The sequence below is a fragment of the Neofelis nebulosa genome, chromosome 4, assembly GCF_028018385.1.
Source record: "Neofelis nebulosa isolate mNeoNeb1 chromosome 4, mNeoNeb1.pri, whole genome shotgun sequence".
In the NCBI taxonomy this organism is placed as follows: Eukaryota; Metazoa; Chordata; class Mammalia; order Carnivora; family Felidae; genus Neofelis; species Neofelis nebulosa.
In genome coordinates this window covers 155,908,667-155,929,040 of record NC_080785.1, presented here as the reverse complement: position 1 = coordinate 155,929,040, position 20,374 = coordinate 155,908,667, and the positions used below count along the sequence as shown (strand labels likewise).

The window sequence follows — 20,374 nt, the reverse complement described above, 5'->3', positions numbered from 1 at the left end:
TGCAAGGCAGACGCTCCCGAGGCAAAAGATTAATTTGTCGGGGGCGGCGGCGACGGGGAGCGGCCGTCAAAAGACGGCACAGACGCCGCCTCTGCACACCTGTTGGCTCTCTCAGCTTTACCTGTACTCGAAGTCACCCTTGATCACTCCGGGAGCGGTCCGTGGAGCTGAGGAAGGCCGAGGCGAATTGGCGCCAGCGCGCCTGCGCGCCTACGGTGGCCGGAAGGGACCAGAGGTGGCTCTGCCGGGTGACAGTCGCGAGCCCCACCCTTTCCCCACGTGGCTGCGAAGACCGGGTGAGACGCTGAGGCTGCGGAGTCCCCTCGCGCGGGGAGGGGAGTGGGCGCCTCCGGGTCGGGCTGGTGACTGTGGCGCCGCCCTCGCGGACCTGGTTTTGGGGAATGACCCTTACAATGACTCTTACAGCTGCCGGGAGACAAAATTCTCCATTTCCCTGGCCTCTGCTTTCTTTTCATTCATTTATTCATTCATTCATAACCTATGTACTGAGTGCCTGCTGCGTGGTGGTGAACAAAGTTGACTGGACCCCAGTTCTCCTGGAGGTTAAATTTGAGGAAATGCCTCGACAGTAAATGCAAATGAAATAAATGAACCATGTAGCTCCAGGTAGATATAGTATTAAAATAAAAGGATGATGCAGTAGGAGAAAGGGGGCTGCTTTAACCAGAGTGGTTATGAAGAGGGTCCCTTTGGTAGCTGGGAAAGATGAGAAAAAGGTGGGAAAGTGCGGGTGGGAAGGTGTAGGTAAGAGACCTATAAAATCCACGTAGACAAAGGGCTGGTAAGGAGACTGGATTTTGTTCTGAGAAGGTTGGGATGCCACTGCAGGATTTTGAGCAATGAGGTCTCTTTGTGATTTCAAGTTTCTGTCTGGCACTAAGTGGAGAATAGAAGTGCAGTGTGGCAGGGAGGAAGCTGGGACTGTGCCTGAACCAGAGTGGGTGTGTCCAGGTGGAGGAAGATGAGGAGCCATTAGAGTCCCTGCTGTGTCAGGGCGGTGTTTTCTTGAGCAGAACCCTGACTTAGAAAGGAAAACTAGGTGTCAGTTGGGCCTTGCTAACTCCCTTTCTTTTCATACCCTGGACCCATGAAGGGAGCTGGTAATGCTGTTTCCCCCCTTTCCTAGTGTGACCTGTTCCCAGGTGGCTCCCAGATGACCATTCCTAGGCACCGTCTTTCTCATGAGCTCCAGATCTGTGCTTTCATTCTGCCCCCTAGCCCTGTGCCTGACCTGGGGGACCCCTGCAGGACTCACCCTAGAGGTGGTCCCAGAGCTAGACATTGATCTCCCCAGCTCAGGGAGCTCAGGACTGGGCAGGGGGAAGTTCATGGGGCAGGGGAGACAAGGTCAGAGAACACATATAGGTCCTCAGTGGTGGGGGGAGGCTCCCAGGATGAGGCAGCCTGGAAGAGCTAGCAGAAACTCCTCAGAGAACCCAGGTGGAAGGAAGGTGTTCATGAAGCAAGGTGGCATGATGGCCAGACTTTTTACTACTTGTGTGATCTCTGGCAGGTTCTTCCCCTCTCTAAGCTTCAGATTCCTCATCTGTAAAGTAGGCATAATGGCATTTGCCTTTAGGATTGTGCCTCTGTGACAGAGTGGCCACTCACTGTTGGCCTACTCGGGTCTGAAGCGTGCCTGGGGTGGTGGAGTCAGGAACAGAGTCCCTCCAACAGCCACAGCTGGGAAGTTCTTGCCCCTTGGAGCTGGTCAGGAACACTCCTCACGCACATACCGGCCCAGGTGTCTCACTGAGAAACTCTATTGAAACAGAAAATATTCACTTTTTTCCTTCACCTTTGACCTTGAAAATCCTTAGCAGTCCCTAAACAGGCTCCTTGTTCTTCTGGGCCAGAAAGGGGGGGGGGGGGGGGCGACCTCACTCTGCAAGGGAGCAAGGTGAAGTGTTTGATGCCCTTATGCCTTGCCCCCCTCTAAGTAAACTGGTCTAATTACCTCTAAGCAACAAAGGAAAGGAACAATAGCTAATGTTTACTGAGCTCTTTCTCTGTGCCAAACCCTATTTAAGCACTTTATGGAATTAACTGACTGAGTTTGCATTGCAGCCCTATGAAGTAGATTCTCTTTGTTTATCCCTATATTACACAGGAAAGAATTGACTTGACCAACAGTGAAGTTAAGTGGAAGGCCTGGGATTCAAGTCACCCCGGCTGGCCCCAGAGCCCGTCCTCCTCCTCCCCAAAACATCTGCACAAACACAGATGGAATATTCACATCCTGCGCCACCTCCACAAAGAGAAGCATGGGCTTGAATGGCCTGTTTCCCACATGGCCCAAATTTGCACTCGAATTTTTGTCACATTCCCCTACTGCTATCCTAGAACTCCCTGTGCCTTTGTTCCCCTAACGTTTTCTGTGATGTTCAAATTCTATAACAGACCTGGGACCAGAAACAAAAAAATTGTTTTGAAAGACAATATTAGGGCAATTGAGAAAGTTGATCATGGAGCGTATATTAGCAAATAGTGTTGTATCACTGTTAAACTTCCTGTGTTAAATTTTCATTGTGCATTGAACATGTAAGAGCATCCTTTTCTTTGGAGATTCATGCTGATGTCTTTAGGAGGGAAGAGTCTGATGCCTGGAGCATATTCTCGCATGGTATGTGTGTATGCAGGAACATACAGTGTCTCCAAAAGAGATTAACTTGGCCAAATGTTAACAACTGGTAAAGTTAGAATGGAACAGGTGTTCTTTGTACTATTCTTGCAACTTTACTATAAATTTTTTAAATGATGTATTTTAACGGAAAGTAGTATGTCAATAAACGAGGTAGATAGAGTAAAACAAGCAAAATGAAAGGAGTTGTTAACCCCAGGTAGGCTCTGGGCCTGAGGCCTGTTTCCCCCTTTGTTAAAACGAGAGGGTGGTTAATATTAGGTGTTAAACCACTTGTACCCCAAAGACCTTCTTGTTGAGATCATAATCTGTTTTTACTTAGGGTTCTGTCTTACTTGACTCAGTGATTTACCACTAGTCTCGCAGAGGAAAAGATATTGCCCAGGGTTGCTGGGTCATCCAGCTGCTGATACAGTCCTCTGGCTTTCAGCCTTTGCCTGTGCTGGGTTTCATTTGCTTTTGTTTTTAAACAGTACTTTTTTTTTTTTTTTTTAATGTTTATTATTTTGTGAGAGAGAAAGAGCGCCAGCTGGGGGAAGGGCAGAGAGAGAAGAGAGTCCCAAGCGGGCTCTGTACTATCAGCGCAGAGCCCAAGGTGGAGCTCGATCTCACAGAAATAAGGAGCCGAAATCAAGAGTCAGATGCTTGACCAACTGAGCCAACCAGGCGCTCCCAAATAGTACTTTTTAAATTGATCCGTCACTTACATACCATGATATCTACCCATTTTAAGTATACAATTTAGGGGCACCTGGCTGGTTCAGTTGGAGGACATGCAACTCTTGATCTCAGGGTTGTGAGTTTGAGCCCCACGTTGGGTGTAGAGATTGCTCAAATCAATAAATCTTTAAAAATAAATAAATAAATAAATAAATAAATAACAAAGTGTACGATTTAGTGATTTCAAGTATATTCATAAAGTTGTGTAACCATCACCACTATCTAATCGTGGAACATTTCATTACCCCCAAAGGAGACCCTGTACTCATTAGCAGGCACTGTCCATCCCCTTTCTCCCGCCCCTACAACCACTGGTCTGTTTTCTGTTCCTATGGATTTGCCTGTTCTGGACATTATATATAAATGGAATCACACACTATGTGTGTGGACCTGTGTCTGGCCTCTTTCACTTAGCATGGTGTTTTCAAGGTTCTTCCACGTTGTAGTGTGTGTCAGTGCTTCCTTCCTTTTTATGGCCGAGTAATATTCCATTGTTCAGACATACTACATTCTGTTTGTCCATTCACTTGCTGATGGACGCCCCGTCCTTTTCATGGTTGTCATGATTTATTTGTTGACAACACCAGGTGTTTGTCCTGTAGTTAAGTTACCCCCCTCCTGAATGGTGATTTTTGCAGAGCCACATCACCTGTTGTGGGTGATGTCGACGTGGTCCCTCTGACCTTGATTTCCTACAAACTGTTCATTAGCTCTAGATCCTTGCCTGTCCAGTATGATAGCCACGAGTCACAGATGGATGTTTACATTAAAATGAATTACAATTGAAGTTAAAACATACACAGTGCCTCAGTCACACTAGCTACGTTTCAGCTGTTGGAACTCACATGGATGGCACAGATATAGAATATTCCATCATCACAGAAAGTTCCATTGGATGCATGGTCATATTGGGTTTGAGTTTTTGGCAAGATACCTTCATAGGTGCTTTTCATTCTTGTCCAGGGGCAGTGGTGATGGGTTTCTCTTCTGGTGATGTGAAATCACACAGTGGACCCAGGTACTACCCACTCATTGTCAGGTTCCTTATCAGTTTCGCTCCTCACAGTTTTGCAGCCTGTGTGGATGGTTGTCTAAATCTGTCTTGTGGATAATTAGTTGGAGTTCATCTACAAAGCAGAACTTTTCCTCATCCTCTCTTTCTAACCTGGTAATTATATGAGGGACATAGGATAAATGTTGGATTCTTTATTTGCCGGTTTTCAACAGAACGAGCAGGGTGTGTTTTAGTACTATTATGAACGCACAGATTTTGATTTTGATATCAAAATACTGTTTTTTATTTTGTTTTCTTTTACTGCTCACCTGTCACATCTTTGGCCCATTGACGACTCTTGGGGTTTGCTCCCAAGTCCTTTGACATGACCCTGTTTTTTTTTTTTTTTTTTTTTTTTTTTTTAATTTTTTTTTTTCAACGTTTTTTTTTTATTTTTATTTTTGGGACAGAGAGAGACAGAGCATGAACGGGGGAGGGTCAGAGAGAGAGGGAGACACAGAATCGGAAACAGGCTCCAGGCTCTGAGCCATCAGCCCAGAGCCTGACGCGGGGCTCGAACTACGGACCGCGAGATCGTGACCTGGCTGAAGTCGGACGCTTAACCGACTGCGCCACCCAGGCGCCCCGACATGACCCTGTTTTTAGAAGCCTCCTTGCTTTCTGGTCTGACAAGATGTTCCTGGCTCGTCTCCTCTGGCCTGTTTTCTTCTCAGTCCTAGAATCAGCCATTCCTCCAGGAGCCCTGTCTTCTTTGGTGGGAAATGTGACTAAGGGACCACAGTTGGTGTTCAGAGTGTTCACTTCCTCAGGGTGTTATTTCCTCAAGGTATTTTCAGTTGATATCACTAGAAAATTGATTCCTATTGCCTAAGAGAAAATACATGATGAGTTCGTATTAATAATTCCAGTCCGAATTTAGTTCTAAGTGTCTTCTTTTACCTTTTTGTTTGTTCTGTTTTGTTTTGTTTTAAGTAGGCTCCATGCCCAGCGTGTAGCCCAGTGTGGGACTTGAACTCACAACCCTGACATCAAGACCTGAACTGAGATCAAGAGTTGGACACTTAATCGACTGAGCCACCCAGGCACCCCTATTTTTTGGATTTTTTAATGTTAGAATCTTTTTTCTTTTAGGCTAGTTCCTAATGACATAAATATTATGACTTACTTGCCATATCCACATTAGCTTCTGAATAACATTACTAATATCATTTCGATAACGTGATTTCTGAAAACTGTTGAAGATTTTCTTTTGTAAATTTTTCTTTTCTATACTTCTTGTACATTGCAGTAAGAACATATGGCTCTATCACTGCATTAGTGATAGATGTGCAATATGCATCGTAATACGTAAAAAAATTTTAAATATTATATAAAATATTAATAAAATAAAATAATAAATTAAAATAATAATAAAATTAATAAAAATATTAAAAATATATAAAATATTTAAAAATTTTTAATGTTTATTTATTTTTGAGAGAGAGAGAGAGACAGAGTACAAGTGGGGAGGGGCAGAGAGAGAGGGAGACACAGAATCCAAAGCAGGCTCCAGGCTCTGAGCGTAGAGGCCGATGCAGGGCTCGAAGTCACGAAACCACGAAATCATGACCTGAGCCAAAGTCAGACACTTAACTGAGCTACCCAGGTGCCCCAATCACTGCATTTTTAAAGTTTATTTATTTATTTATTTTTGAGAGAGAGAGGGAAGGGGGGGGGGGCAGAGAGAGAGGGAGACAGAGAATTCCAAGCAGGCTCTGCACTGTCAGCATAGAGCTCAATGTGGGGCTCAAACTCACGAACTGTGAGATCATGCTCTGAACCAAAATAAAAAAGTGGGACACTTAACTGACTGAGGCACCCACATGCCCCCATCACTGCATTTTAAACTCCATGTAGATAAACTGTTAGATTCACGGTTTTCATTTTATTCTTGATTTTTAGGAATTGCTTTCATTTTTATTTTGGTTCATATTGACTTATTTATTTTCCTAAGCATGTGAAGCATTTACATGAGTTCTAAATTTAAACCAATGAAATAAGGTACATTCGGAGAAAATAATCCAGCTTCTAGTCTTGCCCACATCACCCTCTTCCCTACCTCCCCTTTTGGGAAACTATTTCTATTAGTTTTTGATTTAGTGTTCCATTTTACTTATTACTATTAATTTTTATTTTGAAGCTTTTATTGGTATAATAGCGTACCATTATAAGTAAGTTGTTTTATCATATAGTTACATTATGGAATACCTAGTTATATAATGAAGTATCATATAGTTATAACATTACATATTACGACGCATATTGCACATCACAAATAACACAGGTTACGTATAATATAGTATTATAATCATATTCTTTCTTTTTTTTTTTTTTAATTTTTTTTCAACGTTTTTTATTTATTTTTGGGACAGAGAGAGACAGAGCATGAACGGGGGAGGGGCAGAGAGAGAGGGAGACACAGAATCGGAAACAGGCTCCAGGCTCCGAGCCATCAGCCCAGAGCCCGACGCGGGGCTCGAACTCACGGACCGCGAGATTGTGACCTGGCTGAAGTCGGACGCTTAACCGACTGCGCCACCCAGGCGCCCCATTCATATTATTTCTTTATGATGGTGTAATAACACATAATGTTGCTAAGATTATTTTATCCTTTCTTTGTTGTTTACTGTAAGGACACATATTAATGTCTCCCCTTTCTTAGATAAAATGTAAACCACCTGCCCTCTTCTGCACTTTTTTTTAATGTTTATTTTTGAGAGAGAGAGACAGTGCAAGTGGGGAAGAACAGAGAGAGAGGGAGACACAGAATCCGAAGCAGGCTTCAGGCTCTGAGCTGTCAGCACAGAACCCGACATGGGGGTCAAACCCATGAACTGCGAGATCATGACCTGAGCCCAAGTTGGCCGCTTAACTGACTGAGCCACCCAGGTGCCCCTGCACCCTTTTTTTTTTTCAAGAGAGAGAGAGAGAGCACAAGCACACACAAACAAGCAAGGGAGGGGCAGAAAGAGAGAGGAAGAGAGAGAATCCCAAGCAGGCTCTGCACTGTCAGTGCAGAGCCCTATGTGGGGCTCAATCTCTTGAACCATGAGATGTTGACCTGAGCCAAAATCAAGAATCCAGTGCTTAACTGACTGAGCCACCCAGGCATCCCTCTTCTGTACTTTTAGAAGCCCTGCACATGGTGGGGTATCAGCCTTTTCTGTGATCCAGGTTGTAAGAATTTTTCCTGGTCGGTCCTGGACTCTGGCCCCTGGTTCCCTAAATGATAGCCAGGCTCTCAGTTGTCCTCTCACCCTCAATGAAACTTTCTTCCTCTCTTGACTTCTCAGTTTGGGAGTGTCTATCACGCGGGCACCTGCCACTCCATGCACAGGAGTGGCCTCCTGAAGATGGCCTCCAAGCGCATCACCCAGGAGACCTTCGATGCAGCTGTTCGTGAAAACATTGAAGAGTTCGACATGGGACCAGAGGAGGCGGTAAAAGAAGCTGTGGAACAATTTGAATCGCAAGGTAGGGCAGCATGGCTCTGTCCCAGCGCTAGTCTGGCTCTTTGCCCGATAGTCACCTCCAGTCCACAGCTCTTAACATACAGGAGTGATGTCCTACCGTGGCTCTGTCTTGCCTGTGTGGCAGCCCTGGACCTGTCCCTTCTCTGCACTCTGCCCCGGATAGGCTGGCGGTCTTCTCCCACTTGACTCTCGCCCTCCCTCTACTTGCCTTGACCCCACCCAGACATCTACAGGGCTGAATCCTTCCAAGTGGGTTTCATTTTAATTGGCACTTCCTTGAAGAGGCTTCTGCTGACCACCTCTCAGGAAACAGGGCCACCTGCCTCCCTTCCCACCTGCATTCTGGCTTGAGTTCATGGGGACAGAAAGGGGTATTGTCATATCTGTTGTCACACAGGGGACCTGTTGTCCCCTGGCCACAGCACGGACCTCCCCTGCCCCACAGCGGTCCATGGCTGGGGATGGAGAGTCATCTGATAGTGGCAGAGGCAGGGAGCTGGGAATGAGTACCCCACCGTACCGCTCCTGATCTCCAGTCCTGGTCTCTGTTGGCCAAGCCCAGTCAGATACCAGAGGGCAAGGGAACCCAGGGTCCAACTTCTGTGTCCTGGGCACAGAGTGGGGTATAGACACTGGACAGCGACTAGAGGAGTACCCAGAAGTGTTCTGTGCAATGGGGCCTTCCTTGGTGGTGCCAGGGTGGGTGAGGACACAATGGGAGGATGCAGGGTAAGGAGCAATGGGAGCCCCAAGGGATAAGTCTGTGAGGTCTTCTCCCATCTCAATTCACCAGGTAGAATGTGCCCCTCACTGCAGTGTGGCCTGCAGCCTCACTACTGCTCTGCTCCCATTGGTTGGAGAGGGTCAAAGGGCAAAGACCACCCCCTTGCCACATCGTTATACCCCTGTATGGATGTGGCTGCTGGGTCCTGGTGCAGAGGGTTTGGGGTGGGGAGCTGGGTAGACCCCCAGAGGTCTGCAGAGTGGGGTGGTCCCTGAAGAAGGGACATGAAGTATGTTCCAGCAGGCCTATCAGGATGATGGCTGTCACTTGTTTCCTGATTCCCCCACCCCCCACAGGGGTGGATCTGAGCAACATTGTAAAGCTGGCACCCAAAGTCTCTGCAGATGGACCCCAGGAGCCTACACATGACATCCTCCAGGTAGGAAGGGGTGGCCCGTGTGGACAAGGCTGGCCTTACACATGTGGTTCCACCTTTTAACGGTCTGTTAGGGATACCTTTTCATTGGTTACCAGATGGCAGATGCAGGCTCTGAAGGGCAGGCACCCAGCATGTACACGCAAGCCTGAGCTGTAGCCAGGGCTCCCTGAGTTAATATTTGAGGGCCTTTTGGGGCTGGACGGTGTTCATGGTAGTCCCTGGTGTTGGGAGCTTTGGGGTATAGGGAACCATGGAGGAGTCTCTTGGGAGGAGCCTCCCAACCACTGAGTTTGCTCAGAGACAGACAGGAATTGCCGGAGGAGAATGGGACCCTAGTAAGACTGTCACCTATTAAGCACTGACTGTTCACCAGCACATTACAGCCTGCCCTCTTAGCACTAAAACTGGCCTGCGAGGTAGGTGGTGTCCCTGACTTACTGATGGGGAAACAGAGACCCAGAGCCTGTCCTCACTCTCTAGCACCCAAGCAAGGAAGGTAAAGTTCACAGAAGTTAAATGCTTTCCTTAAGATCATCCATCAAACACTGATAAAACAGCAAAAGGCTCTAGTGTTTATTGAAAACTGACTATGGAATCAGTTCTGTGCAAGGTGCTTTCTTTGTGCTATATCAAGTTATTCTCCCAAAGACTCAAGGTTGAGATTATTATCCTTATTTATACCCACAGATGGGTACTTCAAAGAGGAAAAAAATGATTTACCTGACAACAAGAGAGTGTAGTGATAAAAGAGGAAGTTAGAAGACTCTGCCCGAGGCAAGGTATTTACTTCTCCCTGCCCCAGCTTCCTCACCATCTCCTGCCTCACAGAGGTTTTGAGAAAATTCTCATTGTTGTTTTGACTTATTTGCTAGTAAGGATGAATATATTTTAAAATAAGCTTGCTGTCTTGGCCATTTTTTTATTGGGCTGTTCATCGTGTTCTTATTGATTTGTAGATGCCCTTTACATATGAACCATCTCAGTCACAATAGTCTTTAGTAATCACTGAGTATTTCTTAAGTGCTCAGCATTGTGCTAAATTCTTTTTTTTTAATTTTTTTTTTTTTAAATCTTTATTTATTTTGAGAGAGAGACTGAGTGTGAGCAGGGGAGGAGCTGAGGGGAGGGAGACACAGAATCAGAAGCAGGCTCCAGGCCCTGAGCTGTTAGCACAGAGCCCAACGCAGGCTCGAACTCACAAACCCTGAGATCATGACCTGAGCCGAAGTCGGACGCTTAACCAACTGAGTCACCCAGATGCCCCTGTGGTAAAGTCTTAAAACATATTATTTCAATCTGTTGTTAGTCCATTTTGCTGATCAGGAATCTGAGGCTTCCCAAAGATAACTGACTCAACTGTGGTCACAGCCAGTGAGGGACAGAGCTGGAACTCAGACCCAGGTCCCTCTTCCAAGAGAGTCAAGCTGGGAACAGCTCTGATGTTTTTACCAGCAGTATAGGAAACTCCGTTTATTTACAACCTTTGCTCTTTTACTCCTCTTAATTTGACTTTAAAATTTTGATTTTTCATTATTGAAGAAGAATGTGAATGTATCTGGCATAAAAGATTTAAGTAGTAGTCAAGCATTTATAGCAAAATCTGAAAGTCCCTGTCATATCTCTCCCATCAACCCCTTCTCTCCCTTTCCATGTGGGAGGCACCACACACATTGGGTTTCATATCCTCCCAGCCTTATTCTCACCTTGAAGTTGAACGAGCCCCTTCTCATGCCACAGCACCGTTGACCTCAGTTGTTGTGGCTCCGATGTGTGAAAAAGGCTTATCTGTAGAAGGAGAAAAACTCAACTCCGTGATGCCTTTTGAAAGGAATCTACCAGAGTCGTGAAACTTGTTGCCCACAGACTTGTAGAAACAAAACCAAGAAGTCCTGGAACTCTCTGAGTACAAATGAGCCAGACCGGTTTGATTTTATTATTTTACTATTTTTTTAATTAAAAACAATTTTTTTTATGTTTATTTATTTTTGAGGTGGGGGGAGGGGCAGAGAGAGGGAGACACAGAATCCAAAGCAGGCTCCAGGCTCCGAGCTGTCAGCACAGAGCCCGATGCAGAGCTCGAACTCACCAACCGTGAGATCATGACCCGAGCCAAAGTCGGATGCTTAACTAACAATGCCACCCAGGCGCCCTGGACTGGTTTTATATGTGAGGAGTTTCAGAATAAAGGCCATCAGTCATAGAGAGAAGGACCCCAGGGTGGAGGACAAAACCCCTATCACAACGCCGAGTTGTCACAGGTGGAGCACAGTTGGCTCTGCCACCTTCACGTTAGCCACTGTCCTTTCCTCAGCCATCAGCAGGGTCACAGCACCTAGGGGCCGTGAAGACCACCAGCCAGCTCAGAGACTCGCCTTCCTGATGTGACCCAGGACAGGAAGAGATTCCCCATAAATTGAACGGTTACTAGGATGCCAATTTTGGTCATTTTCTTTTTCTGTCTTACCTTAGTAAACCCAGAGTACGAGAACTCCAGCACTGTGCATCCTCAATGGCACTTGTGGCCCAGCTTTTCAAGTTTCTCGCAGGGTTCCTGCTAAAATGCTACATTCCCTGTCTTGGGTTTATGGTAAAATATATGTAACACAAATTCACCATCTTAGCCATTTCTAAGCATATGGTTCAGCAACATTAAGTATAGTCACACTGATGTGCAGCCATCCCCACCATCCATTTCCAGGACTTTCTTGGATTCTCAGACTGAAACTGTCCCCACTAAACACGAACTCCCCACTCTCTCCTTCAGCCCCTGGCCATTCTACTTTCTGTCTCTATGACTGTGACTCCTCTAGGGACCTCCTGTAAGTAGAATCACACAGTATTTATCCTTTTGGGTCCTGCTCATTTCCCTGAGCATAACGTCCTCAGGGTTCATCCGTGTTGTCACCTGGGTCAGAATTTTGTTCCTTTTTATGGCTAATAATATCCCATTGTGTGACTGGACTACCTTCTGTTTATCCGTTCATCCATGGATGGAAATTTGGGTTGTGTCCACCTTTTGTCTACTGTAAGTAATGCTGCTGTAAACGTGGATATACAAATATCTCTTCAAGACTGCTTTCAGTCCTTGTGAGTATGTCCTCGGAACTGGGATTGCTGGATCATATGGTAATTCTCTATTTAATTTTTTGAGGAACTGCTAGGCCATTTTCCACAATGGGTGCAGCAATTCACATTCCCACCAGCAACACACAAGGGCTCCATTCCTCCACATCCTCACTAGCGCTTGTTATTTTCTGGCTCTGTGTGTGTGTGTGTGTGTGTGTGTGTGTGTGTGTGTGTGTTTATTGTAGCCATCTTGTAATGGATATGAGGGTATCTCATTGTGGCTTTGATTTGCATTTCCCTAATGACTAGTTATGCGGAACATCTTTTCACATGGCGATTGGCCACCAGTGTATCCTCTTTGGTAAATGTCTATTCAAGTCACATTCTCTGCTTCTAGTCCGTTAATATTCCATGTCATTGAAACATATGCTCAGGTAACTCTACAAATCTAGCTCAGTGAGGGTTGTCCAATGGGCATCCTAGCCTTTCAGGGCAGTTGTGGCTAAATCAAAGCCCTTTGGGTTGGGTTGATGGTTATCTGTAGAACTGCCTTCCCTGGGGCCGGGGGCCAGTGATTTCCTGAGCTCCAGGAGGCTTGGGCTCATCTTAGACTCATTGCTGAGACAGGTGTGGAGGTGATGGAGTTAAATGGTGGCTAGACTTGTATGCTCTTTTTTGTTTAGTTTATATGTGAGAGAGAGAGAGAGACGGAGTGCAAGTGGGGGAGGGGCAGAGAGAGAGGGAGACACAGAATCTGAAGCAGGTTCCAGACTTGGAGCTGTCAGCACAGAGCCCAATAGAGGGCTCGAACTCACAAATCATGAGATCATGACCTGAGCCAAAGTCGGACGCTTAACTGACTGAGCCACCCAGGTGCCCCTGTACACTCTTTTCAAATTGTTTTCTCTTGTTACTACTTTTTCCCCCAAGGGCTTTGTGCTGAATTGGGGTAAATCAACAGTATGTCTGGTGTGGTTTCATTTGGCAGATATATATCTGGAGTGAATGGGAGAGACAAACAGGAGACATCTGGTATCGGCAGGTCTGGCAAAGGTAGCTTTCACCTTCCTTGGAGAGCTGGCCACTGGAGGGTGCGTTAGTTACAGTTGCATGATAGGCAGCCCCCAACAGCAGCCGTTTTATGTTCCTTATGATTCAGCTGGGTTGACTGAGCTCAGCCAGATGGTTCTTCTGCCGGTCTCTCTTGGACCGTCTTGCAATGGCAGCTGGGGCTAGAATGTTTAATTTGTCAGCATTCATGTGTGTGGCTCCTTGGAGGGACGCTGAGATGGCTGGGTCTCTCCTTCTCTATGTGGCCTCTAACGCTCAAAGCTCCTAAAAGCACAAGCATGGAAGCTGCCACAGCTGGACTGAATTTCTACCACAGCCCTAGATCCCAAAAGAGGGAAGCGTGCGGGGGTGCGACACTCACCGTGGAACTTCTTCGGGCTGAGCTGACACTGAGGCTTCTCCCGTGTCCTCTAGGCCCTGGATGACCTGCAGGAGTCCGTGGCCCACTCTCGCCCCCAGGAAGTGTCAGCGCATCTTGCCCGCTTTTTTGAGCAGTGCAAGCAGCACAAACCTTGCCGCTTCCTGGCAGCCCAGAAAGGGGCCTACCCCATCCTTCTCGCTGCCTGGAAGCTTGCTGTAGTGAGTGACCAGGGCCTCCTGCTCCAGGCCCTCAATGCCGTGTCGGCCCTGACCGAAGGCCAGCCCGATCTCCTAGACACCCAGGGCTTGCAGTTACTGGTGACCACACTGGCCCAGAATGCCGATGCAGCCGATCTGACCTGTTCTGGGATCCGCTGTGTGTGCCATGCCTGCCTGAAGCACGAGCAGAATCGGCAGAGCCTGGTGAAGGCCGGTGTGCTGCCCCTGCTGACCGGTGCCATCACCCGGCATGGTCACTGCGCCGATGTGGTCAAGGAGGCCTGCTGGGCCCTCCGAGTCATGACCTTCGATGATGACATCCGTGTGCCCTTTGGCCGTGCCCACGACCATGCCAAGATGATTGTGCAGGAGAATGGAGGCTTGAAGGTGCTCATTGAGGCCGCCAAAGGTAAGAGCAGGTGTGAAAGAGAGAGTTGGGTTTTAAGATTACTTCAGGCTGGCCCCAGAAGATTACTTCTGCTTACCTCTTTTGGCTTACCCTCACCCACACGGCAGCCTTAGTGGAACAGTGTACCTACTCTTGGTTGCTGCTCTTGGGGAGTTCCAGGCCAGTGCTCGTTGGCCAGGACCAAATTTTGTGCCCATTTCTGGAGCCATTTGGGGAAGGGGTTTGGCTCTGTCCACTCACACAGAGTGGAGAAGGGAGGGCTTCCCAAGGGGACAAATAAGGGTGTTTCCCAAAGATGGTCCCCAGTAGAGGTTTACACTTTGGTTCATACTTAGCCACAAATTCTTAGGCATGTACATGTTCTTGACTGGGGTGATCACGGCGAGCCAGCCACAGGAGGTCACAGTGCTAATGTTCAGACCCTAAATTCCCTGCCTCTGTCCACTGTACCCACCAGAAAAGGCCTGACTGGTTTGATGCACAGAAGATGCTAGAAGAATGAATTCTTCCCAGCCTGCCTGTGGCTCTGGCTCTATGGCTAGGCTTGTGTGTTTGACTCTGGCCCTGTCTTCTGGAGAGACAGGCTTGCCTCAGTTTCTTCTCCACACCTCCGGAGAGGGTGAAAACAGGTTCTGACTATCTGCAAAGTCGGGCTGCTTTTCTGAGGGGTAGTTTACATCTTTCTTGTTTATCAACAGGAATTCATACCAGTCAGGGTTCTACCAGAGAGGCAGAACTAGTGGGATCTGTTTGTGTATGTATATGTATATTTATTTCAAGGAATTGGCCCATGTGGCTGTGGGGCTGCTGAGTCTGAAATCCATGGAGCAGGCTTCAGAGGAGCCAACACCGCAGTCCTCCAACGAGCTTCTTCCTCTTCAGGAAGACCTTAGTTTCCCTCTGAGGCCTTCGGCTGACTGGACAAGGCCCACCCAGACCATCAGGGGTCATCTTGAAGTCGGCCGTTCATAGATGTCACCACATCTAGAGATACCTCTACTCAGATTAGTGTTCATGCCATTGCTGGGTGCTGCACCCTATCCCGGGGTGGGGGGGGGGGGTGGGGAGGGGCATACCAACTGACTGTCAGAGCTCTGTATAAATTATGGCTATCCGCCACCCCCCATGTGGGCCTCAGTGCAGGCAGGCGTCTCCTCCCTCGTGCCTCTGAACTTAGTCTTCGGCATCTGTGTTCAATTTTGCCTGGGTCAACTCTATCCATATGTCCCTCTACAGTTTCTGGGTTTCCCGTTGCACTTAGAAAGGTCATTCCCACCCCAAGAACATAAAAATAGCCTTGGATGTTTTATTATAGCACTATTATGGTTTTCTTTTTTTAGTTGAGATCATCAGTTGGTCTGGAATTTATCTGGGACACGGTGTGGGGGAGGGCGTGTGCCCGTGTCTTCTCCTGTGGCCAGCAGGGGGCACTGCAGGTTTGGGCAGCCCTGGTGTCCACCGGAGCTCTCCCGTTACTGGTGGCCACCCTGCCTGGCAGAAGGGCCCAGCTTCCCAGGTTGAGCAGGATTTGTATCAGGACCGCTGGCTCCTGGCTCCAAGCTGGGACTGGTCCTCTCCCATGTGCTCACCCCCCAGTGGTTCCTCTTCTTCGCCCTCCACAGCATTCTCCGACAACCCCAGTGTCCTGAGTGAGCTCTGCAGCACCCTATCCCGCCTGGCTGTCCGCAACGAATTCTGCCAGGAGGTCGTCGACCTTGGGGGCCTCGGTGTCCTGGTGGCCCTACTGGCCAACTGCAGCGACCACCAGGTGGGCCTCCAGAGCCGTCTTAGGGTGTGACGCCCCCTCATTTGGGTTTCGATTTGTCATTTCTCTTGATGCCAAGGGAGGGTTCCAGACTTCTCAGTGAACTCTGCCCCTCTGGGTCCCTGCCACCCAGACAAGCTTGAACCAGAACATGGCTGACCCCTGAAGCAAAGTGCAGTTTTCACTTCTCATTGACCCGAGGGTAGGAAGTAAAGTTTTTGGGGAAAACAAATCCACCCACCCTCTCTTACTGTTCTCTAGCACCTTTGTATTTTCTGCCAGCAGGGGGAGGAATGCAAGTGGGTGTTGGCAGGGGCTGGCCCTTACCCTGGCTTAGGTGTGTGAAGCTTGAGTGAGGCAAATCCTTGGTGCCTCGGTTTCCCCATCTGTAAAATGGGTCAGGGACCCCTATTCATTATTCTTTCATTTAGCTGTCACATATCAACCCTCTGTGTACATGCCTGGCCTGTGGCAGCAACAGTCCTGTTGTCCCCAACCCCCGCTCATGATGTCACCCAGGCTCCTTCTGTGCAGGTGACAGAAAGCTGAATTTGACCCAGCTTAAGCAAATGAGGGGATGGATTTTGTTTGTACTTCTGCACTGCCAAGGGTGGGTGGAGGCTTGGTTTCCCTCCTACTGTTTTCTCTTTCTCTTTCATGGCTCTGCCCCTCACTGGGGAGGTCAGCAGTCCCAGCAGCATCTGGTCAGCTGTCCTCAGCTCACGTTGGTTGGCACTCACCTGAGGACTCAGCTGTGGCCAGGGGACCCTGTGCTCTAATTCCTGGTCTGAGCCATATGTCCCCTCTGTGTGTGAGGGGTTTCAAAGTTGTCCAAATGCCTGGCCTGGACTTAAGTGTAATTCACAGGGTCTACCCTGCTAAGCCTCCCCTGCCTTTTTTTTTAACTTTTTTTTTTTTTTTAACATTTATTTACTTTTGAGAGATAGAACATGAGCAGGGGAAGGGCAGAGAGAAAAGGAGACACAGAATCTGAAGCAGACTCCAGGCTCTGAGCTGTCAGCACAGAGCCGGACACGGGGCTTGAACCCATGAACATGAGATCATGACCTGAAGTCGACGCTTAACTGACTGAGCCACCCAGGTGCCCTGCTCCCTGCCTTTTTTATGCAGGAAGTAATAACCCTGCCATTACACGTTGCTTGCGTGCCCCAGTCTGGCCCCACCAATTGTTCAAATAGCAAAACAATCCTAGACCCTCCCTCAAGACCCCCTGCCCACCAACCAGCAACCAAGCTGTCAGCGTCTGGCATGGCACAGGAGGATGAGCTGGCCAGAGGTGACCCCTACATTGCCCTCCCTTTTAGGACCTTGTGAAGCAAGTGTTGAGTGCCCTGAGGGCCATCGCAGGCAATGATGATGTGAAGGATGCCATTGTTCGAGCTGGCGGGACAGAGTCCATCGTGGCTGCCATGACCCAGCACCTGGCCAGCCCCCAGGTACCTACCGCAGGCGGGACGCACACGAGGTGGGGCACAGTGGCTGTATCTGCATGGTGCTCTTGCCCATTTCCTCAAGCAGGGCTGGGGCTGGAGTGGGGCACACGAGAGGCCTGGGTAGAGACCTTCAGAGCGTGGTTGATGTTTTTATCCCTTGGTATCACTCTGGTTATTACTGATCTGGTATATACATGGGCTGACAGCCATCTATCCAGGTGAAATTGCAGGGCACTCACCTGGGGGATTAACTATGGGGGCCCGCCAGGGCATCTGACTGTCTCAGCCATTCCCATGACGCCCACAGGTGTGCGAGCAGAGCTGTGCAGCCCTGTGCGTCCTGGCCCTGCGAAAGCCAGAGAACAGCCGGGTCATCATGGAGGGTGGCGGGGCCCTGGCTGCATTGCAGGCCATGAAGGCACACCCGCAAGAGGCCGGAGTGCAGGTGAGCCTGGGGATAGGAGGAGGGAGCAGGACTCAGGCCCTCCCTGTCCCTGTCCCTGTCAAAGCCCAATTCTCTCAAGGTCTCCACTTCTCAGCCCCCCAGAGTCCTATATCTGTTTCCCAGTTCTGCCCACGGCTATCTTCCTGTTCCTTTGCTGTTCCTGCAGTGATCTTTTCCTTTCCTAACAGTCCCTATAGAGGGATAGTTCGAGGAGCGGGAGATGGGAAGAGAGCAGGTGGGGATCTGCTGGAACTTTTGGAAAGCTCCTTGCTGACCATGGCCACTCCTTCATGTTCTGCATGCAGGACCACTGTCCATACCTTACTGGGAAGTCAGGGAAGCCGAGCAGTAGACAAGGCTGTGCGTGCCCCTGCCGGAGACCCACACACCTCCCTGTATCTGCCAGGACTGTCCCCACCTCCCCCACTCCCCCCTCTTGCACCCTCCCAGCACAAGGGCCTCCTTGTTGGTCCTTAGACACACCAGGCTCTGTCCCACTCAGGGCCTTTCTGCCGATAGTGTCTCCTCTGGGACACTGTGCCCTTGGCTCGCTCATCACCTTGCCCACGCTTGATCACCCTGGCCAGACAGCCCCTCACACCTCCCTTCCTCATCTAGCTTCCCAATGGTACGGTGCTTTGTGGCACTCACACATGGCAGAGAAGCAGGGCACAGATGTTGGCTGAATGGGTGATGATGTAATTGACAAGTGGACCCGGTGCACAGCCCCCCTCTTCCCACTGACTCTCTGCTGGCTCTTGCCAGCCTCAGCGGATCTTGCTGCGAGACAGAGGGTCCTACACCTGAGGGATCTGCCCCACCTGCCAAGTACTTGGCTGCCCCGAGCTTCAGTTTCCTCGCTTGGGAGATGGGGAAATCAGCCCTGCCTCCTGGGGCAGCTGAGAGGGTGAAGTGGAGACATGAACCTAGCCTGATGAACCACAGCGTAGGTACCTGCTGTATGTTGGTTGTGGTCATCTTTGCGCCGTTGTGTTATGGTGAGGGCCCCAAGGTCAGAGTAGACCCCATGCACCAGCTTACAGCCACTCACCTTCAGTTCTCCCTCCCAGAAACAGGCCTGCATGCTGATCCGTAACCTGGTGGCTCGAAGCCAGGCCTTTTCACAGCCCATCCTGGACCTGGGGGCTGAAGCACTCATCTTGCAGGCCCGTGCTGCCCACCGTGACTGTGAGGACGTGGCCAAAGCTGCCTTGCGGGACCTTGGCTGCCGCGTTGAGCTCCGGGAGCTGTGGACTGGCCAAAAGGGCAACCTGGCGCCATGACCCAGGCTCAGTCTGGGCCGTGGCTCTGGATGAGTCATATGACTCAGGAATAGGGAGGAGGTCTGTGTCCTGCCACTCTACTCCCCGGATTCCTCCCCCACTCAGCAAGAGGTGTTTTCTGATGGGATCAGGTACCAGGCACCGGGCTAGGGTGTGAAGGGAGCATTGGTGAAGCATCTACACAGCAGAAAGCAGCTCCTGGGACCTGGTCTCTGTTCACCTCGTTCCCCTCACCAGCCAACAGCATTGGTGTTACTCATTCTGCCCTCTCACCCCCACCCCATGCCCCTTCCTACCTGAATGGCCTCCTTAGCATTGCCGAGGGGTGATGTGCTGATTGAAAGATTGAAATTTAGAAGCCTGCCGGCCAATCTCACAGCAGGGTGGGGCCCTGCTTCAGCTCCTACAAGTCTGTTTTCTCCCCTGCTGGTCTCTCACTTGTAATATGGGTTGCAGGTGCCTTGCTCTGCTGGACAGAGGGCGAGGACCAAGCTCTTCTGCCTCCAGGGGTCCCAGACCAGTCAGTACTGCCCAGTAATAAAAGATTGTTAGCTGAACAATGGAGGGATCTCTTCCATAGTGCCGTGGAGTATGGAGGCTGCAGCCAGCTGCCTAAGAGAATGGGAGAGGAGCAGACATCTGGGGAGGCTGTGGGGTCACTAAGGAAAGCAAAGGAGTTTTTAGAACAGCCTGGGATATACGATCTGCTGTCACTCTCAGACAGGCAGTCTGCTGGGGCCATGGTTCACACTTAGGGTCTCTGGGCCCCAAGGCCACTATTTCTGAGTTTGTATCATTCAGTTCTGTGGCCTTGAGCTAGTGACGTAATCTCTCTCAGCCTTGAATGATCCTCTGTAAAATGGGGAGGGCGAAAATAAAGGCTCCTCTCCGGGGGTTCGAGCAGTTAGGCACATGGGAGGTACCCAACTGTCTTAGCTTCACTACCTCAGTTACCCTAGAAGGACTGACCTGTATTCCCCTGCCTGGGGACTTGAGGTCATTGCTCTTCGGGTGGCTTGGGCAGCCTGCCTGCCTTTTTTGAGCCTCACTTTCCCCATCTGTAGTGTGGACATCACTGTAGCTGCCCCCAAATGCCCACTGCAACCCCCAGGTGTCCTGGGGGTCCCCAGGCAGCTGTGCCCAGCAAACCCCAGCTCTCCTCTGCCTTTCTACTTGGGGGTCATGTTGTGATCATCTGGCAGCTTGTACAGCCCAGGCAGGGTCAGGTAG

At 49.3% G+C, this 20,374-nt stretch overlaps 2 protein-coding genes and 1 long non-coding RNA gene across 5 annotated transcripts in view; 1 reads left to right on the top strand and 2 right to left on the bottom strand.

The window, feature by feature from the left end:
- The window catches only part of SUGP2 (SURP and G-patch domain containing 2), a 33,232-nt gene extending 33,023 nt beyond the window's left edge, over positions 1-209 (bottom strand). The window contains exon 1 of the mRNA XM_058727351.1: positions 100-209. The gene's annotated coding sequence lies outside the window, so the exon portion shown is untranslated. The remainder of the gene's footprint in view (positions 1-99) is intronic.
- Positions 162-19,708, top strand: ARMC6 (armadillo repeat containing 6). Of its 3 annotated transcripts, XM_058727354.1 has the most exons (9): positions 162-296; positions 5,373-5,506; positions 7,730-7,910; positions 8,990-9,072; positions 13,624-14,197; positions 15,820-15,965; positions 17,288-17,419; positions 17,724-17,861; positions 18,932-19,708. In XM_058727354.1, the coding sequence occupies exons 3-9, from the start codon at positions 7,766-7,768 to the stop codon at positions 19,142-19,144; spliced, it is 1,431 nt and encodes a 476-aa protein (XP_058583337.1). In that variant the 5' UTR covers positions 162-296; positions 5,373-5,506; positions 7,730-7,765; the 3' UTR covers positions 19,145-19,708. The 3 variants fall into 3 exon arrangements, with proteins under 3 accessions (XP_058583337.1, XP_058583336.1, XP_058583339.1); XM_058727353.1 differs by lacking the exon at positions 5,373-5,506 and having other exon boundaries at positions 164-296; XM_058727356.1 differs by lacking the exons at positions 162-296; positions 5,373-5,506 and having other exon boundaries at positions 7,810-7,910; positions 8,937-9,072.
- LOC131510335 (uncharacterized) lies at positions 5,039-19,025 on the bottom strand. Its single transcript, XR_009261005.1, has 4 exons — positions 18,913-19,025; positions 17,656-17,762; positions 10,776-10,857; positions 5,039-5,264 (listed from the first exon to the last, which is right to left on the bottom strand). It is a non-coding gene; the product is annotated as an uncharacterized LOC131510335 (long non-coding RNA).
- Positions 19,709-20,374: the final 666 nt, after the last annotated feature.

Excerpts from the sequence above, each read along its gene's own strand:
- ARMC6 (XM_058727354.1), top strand. The coding sequence starts at position 7,766 with ATGCACAGGAGTGGCCTCCTGAAGATGGCCTCCAAGCGCATCACCCAG. Across the intron at positions 14,198-15,819 it reads GCTCATTGAGGCCGCCAAAG|CATTCTCCGACAACCCCAGT; the intron begins GTAAGAGCAGGT and ends CGCCCTCCACAG. Across the intron at positions 15,966-17,287 it reads CCAACTGCAGCGACCACCAG|GACCTTGTGAAGCAAGTGTT; the intron begins GTGGGCCTCCAG and ends CCTCCCTTTTAG.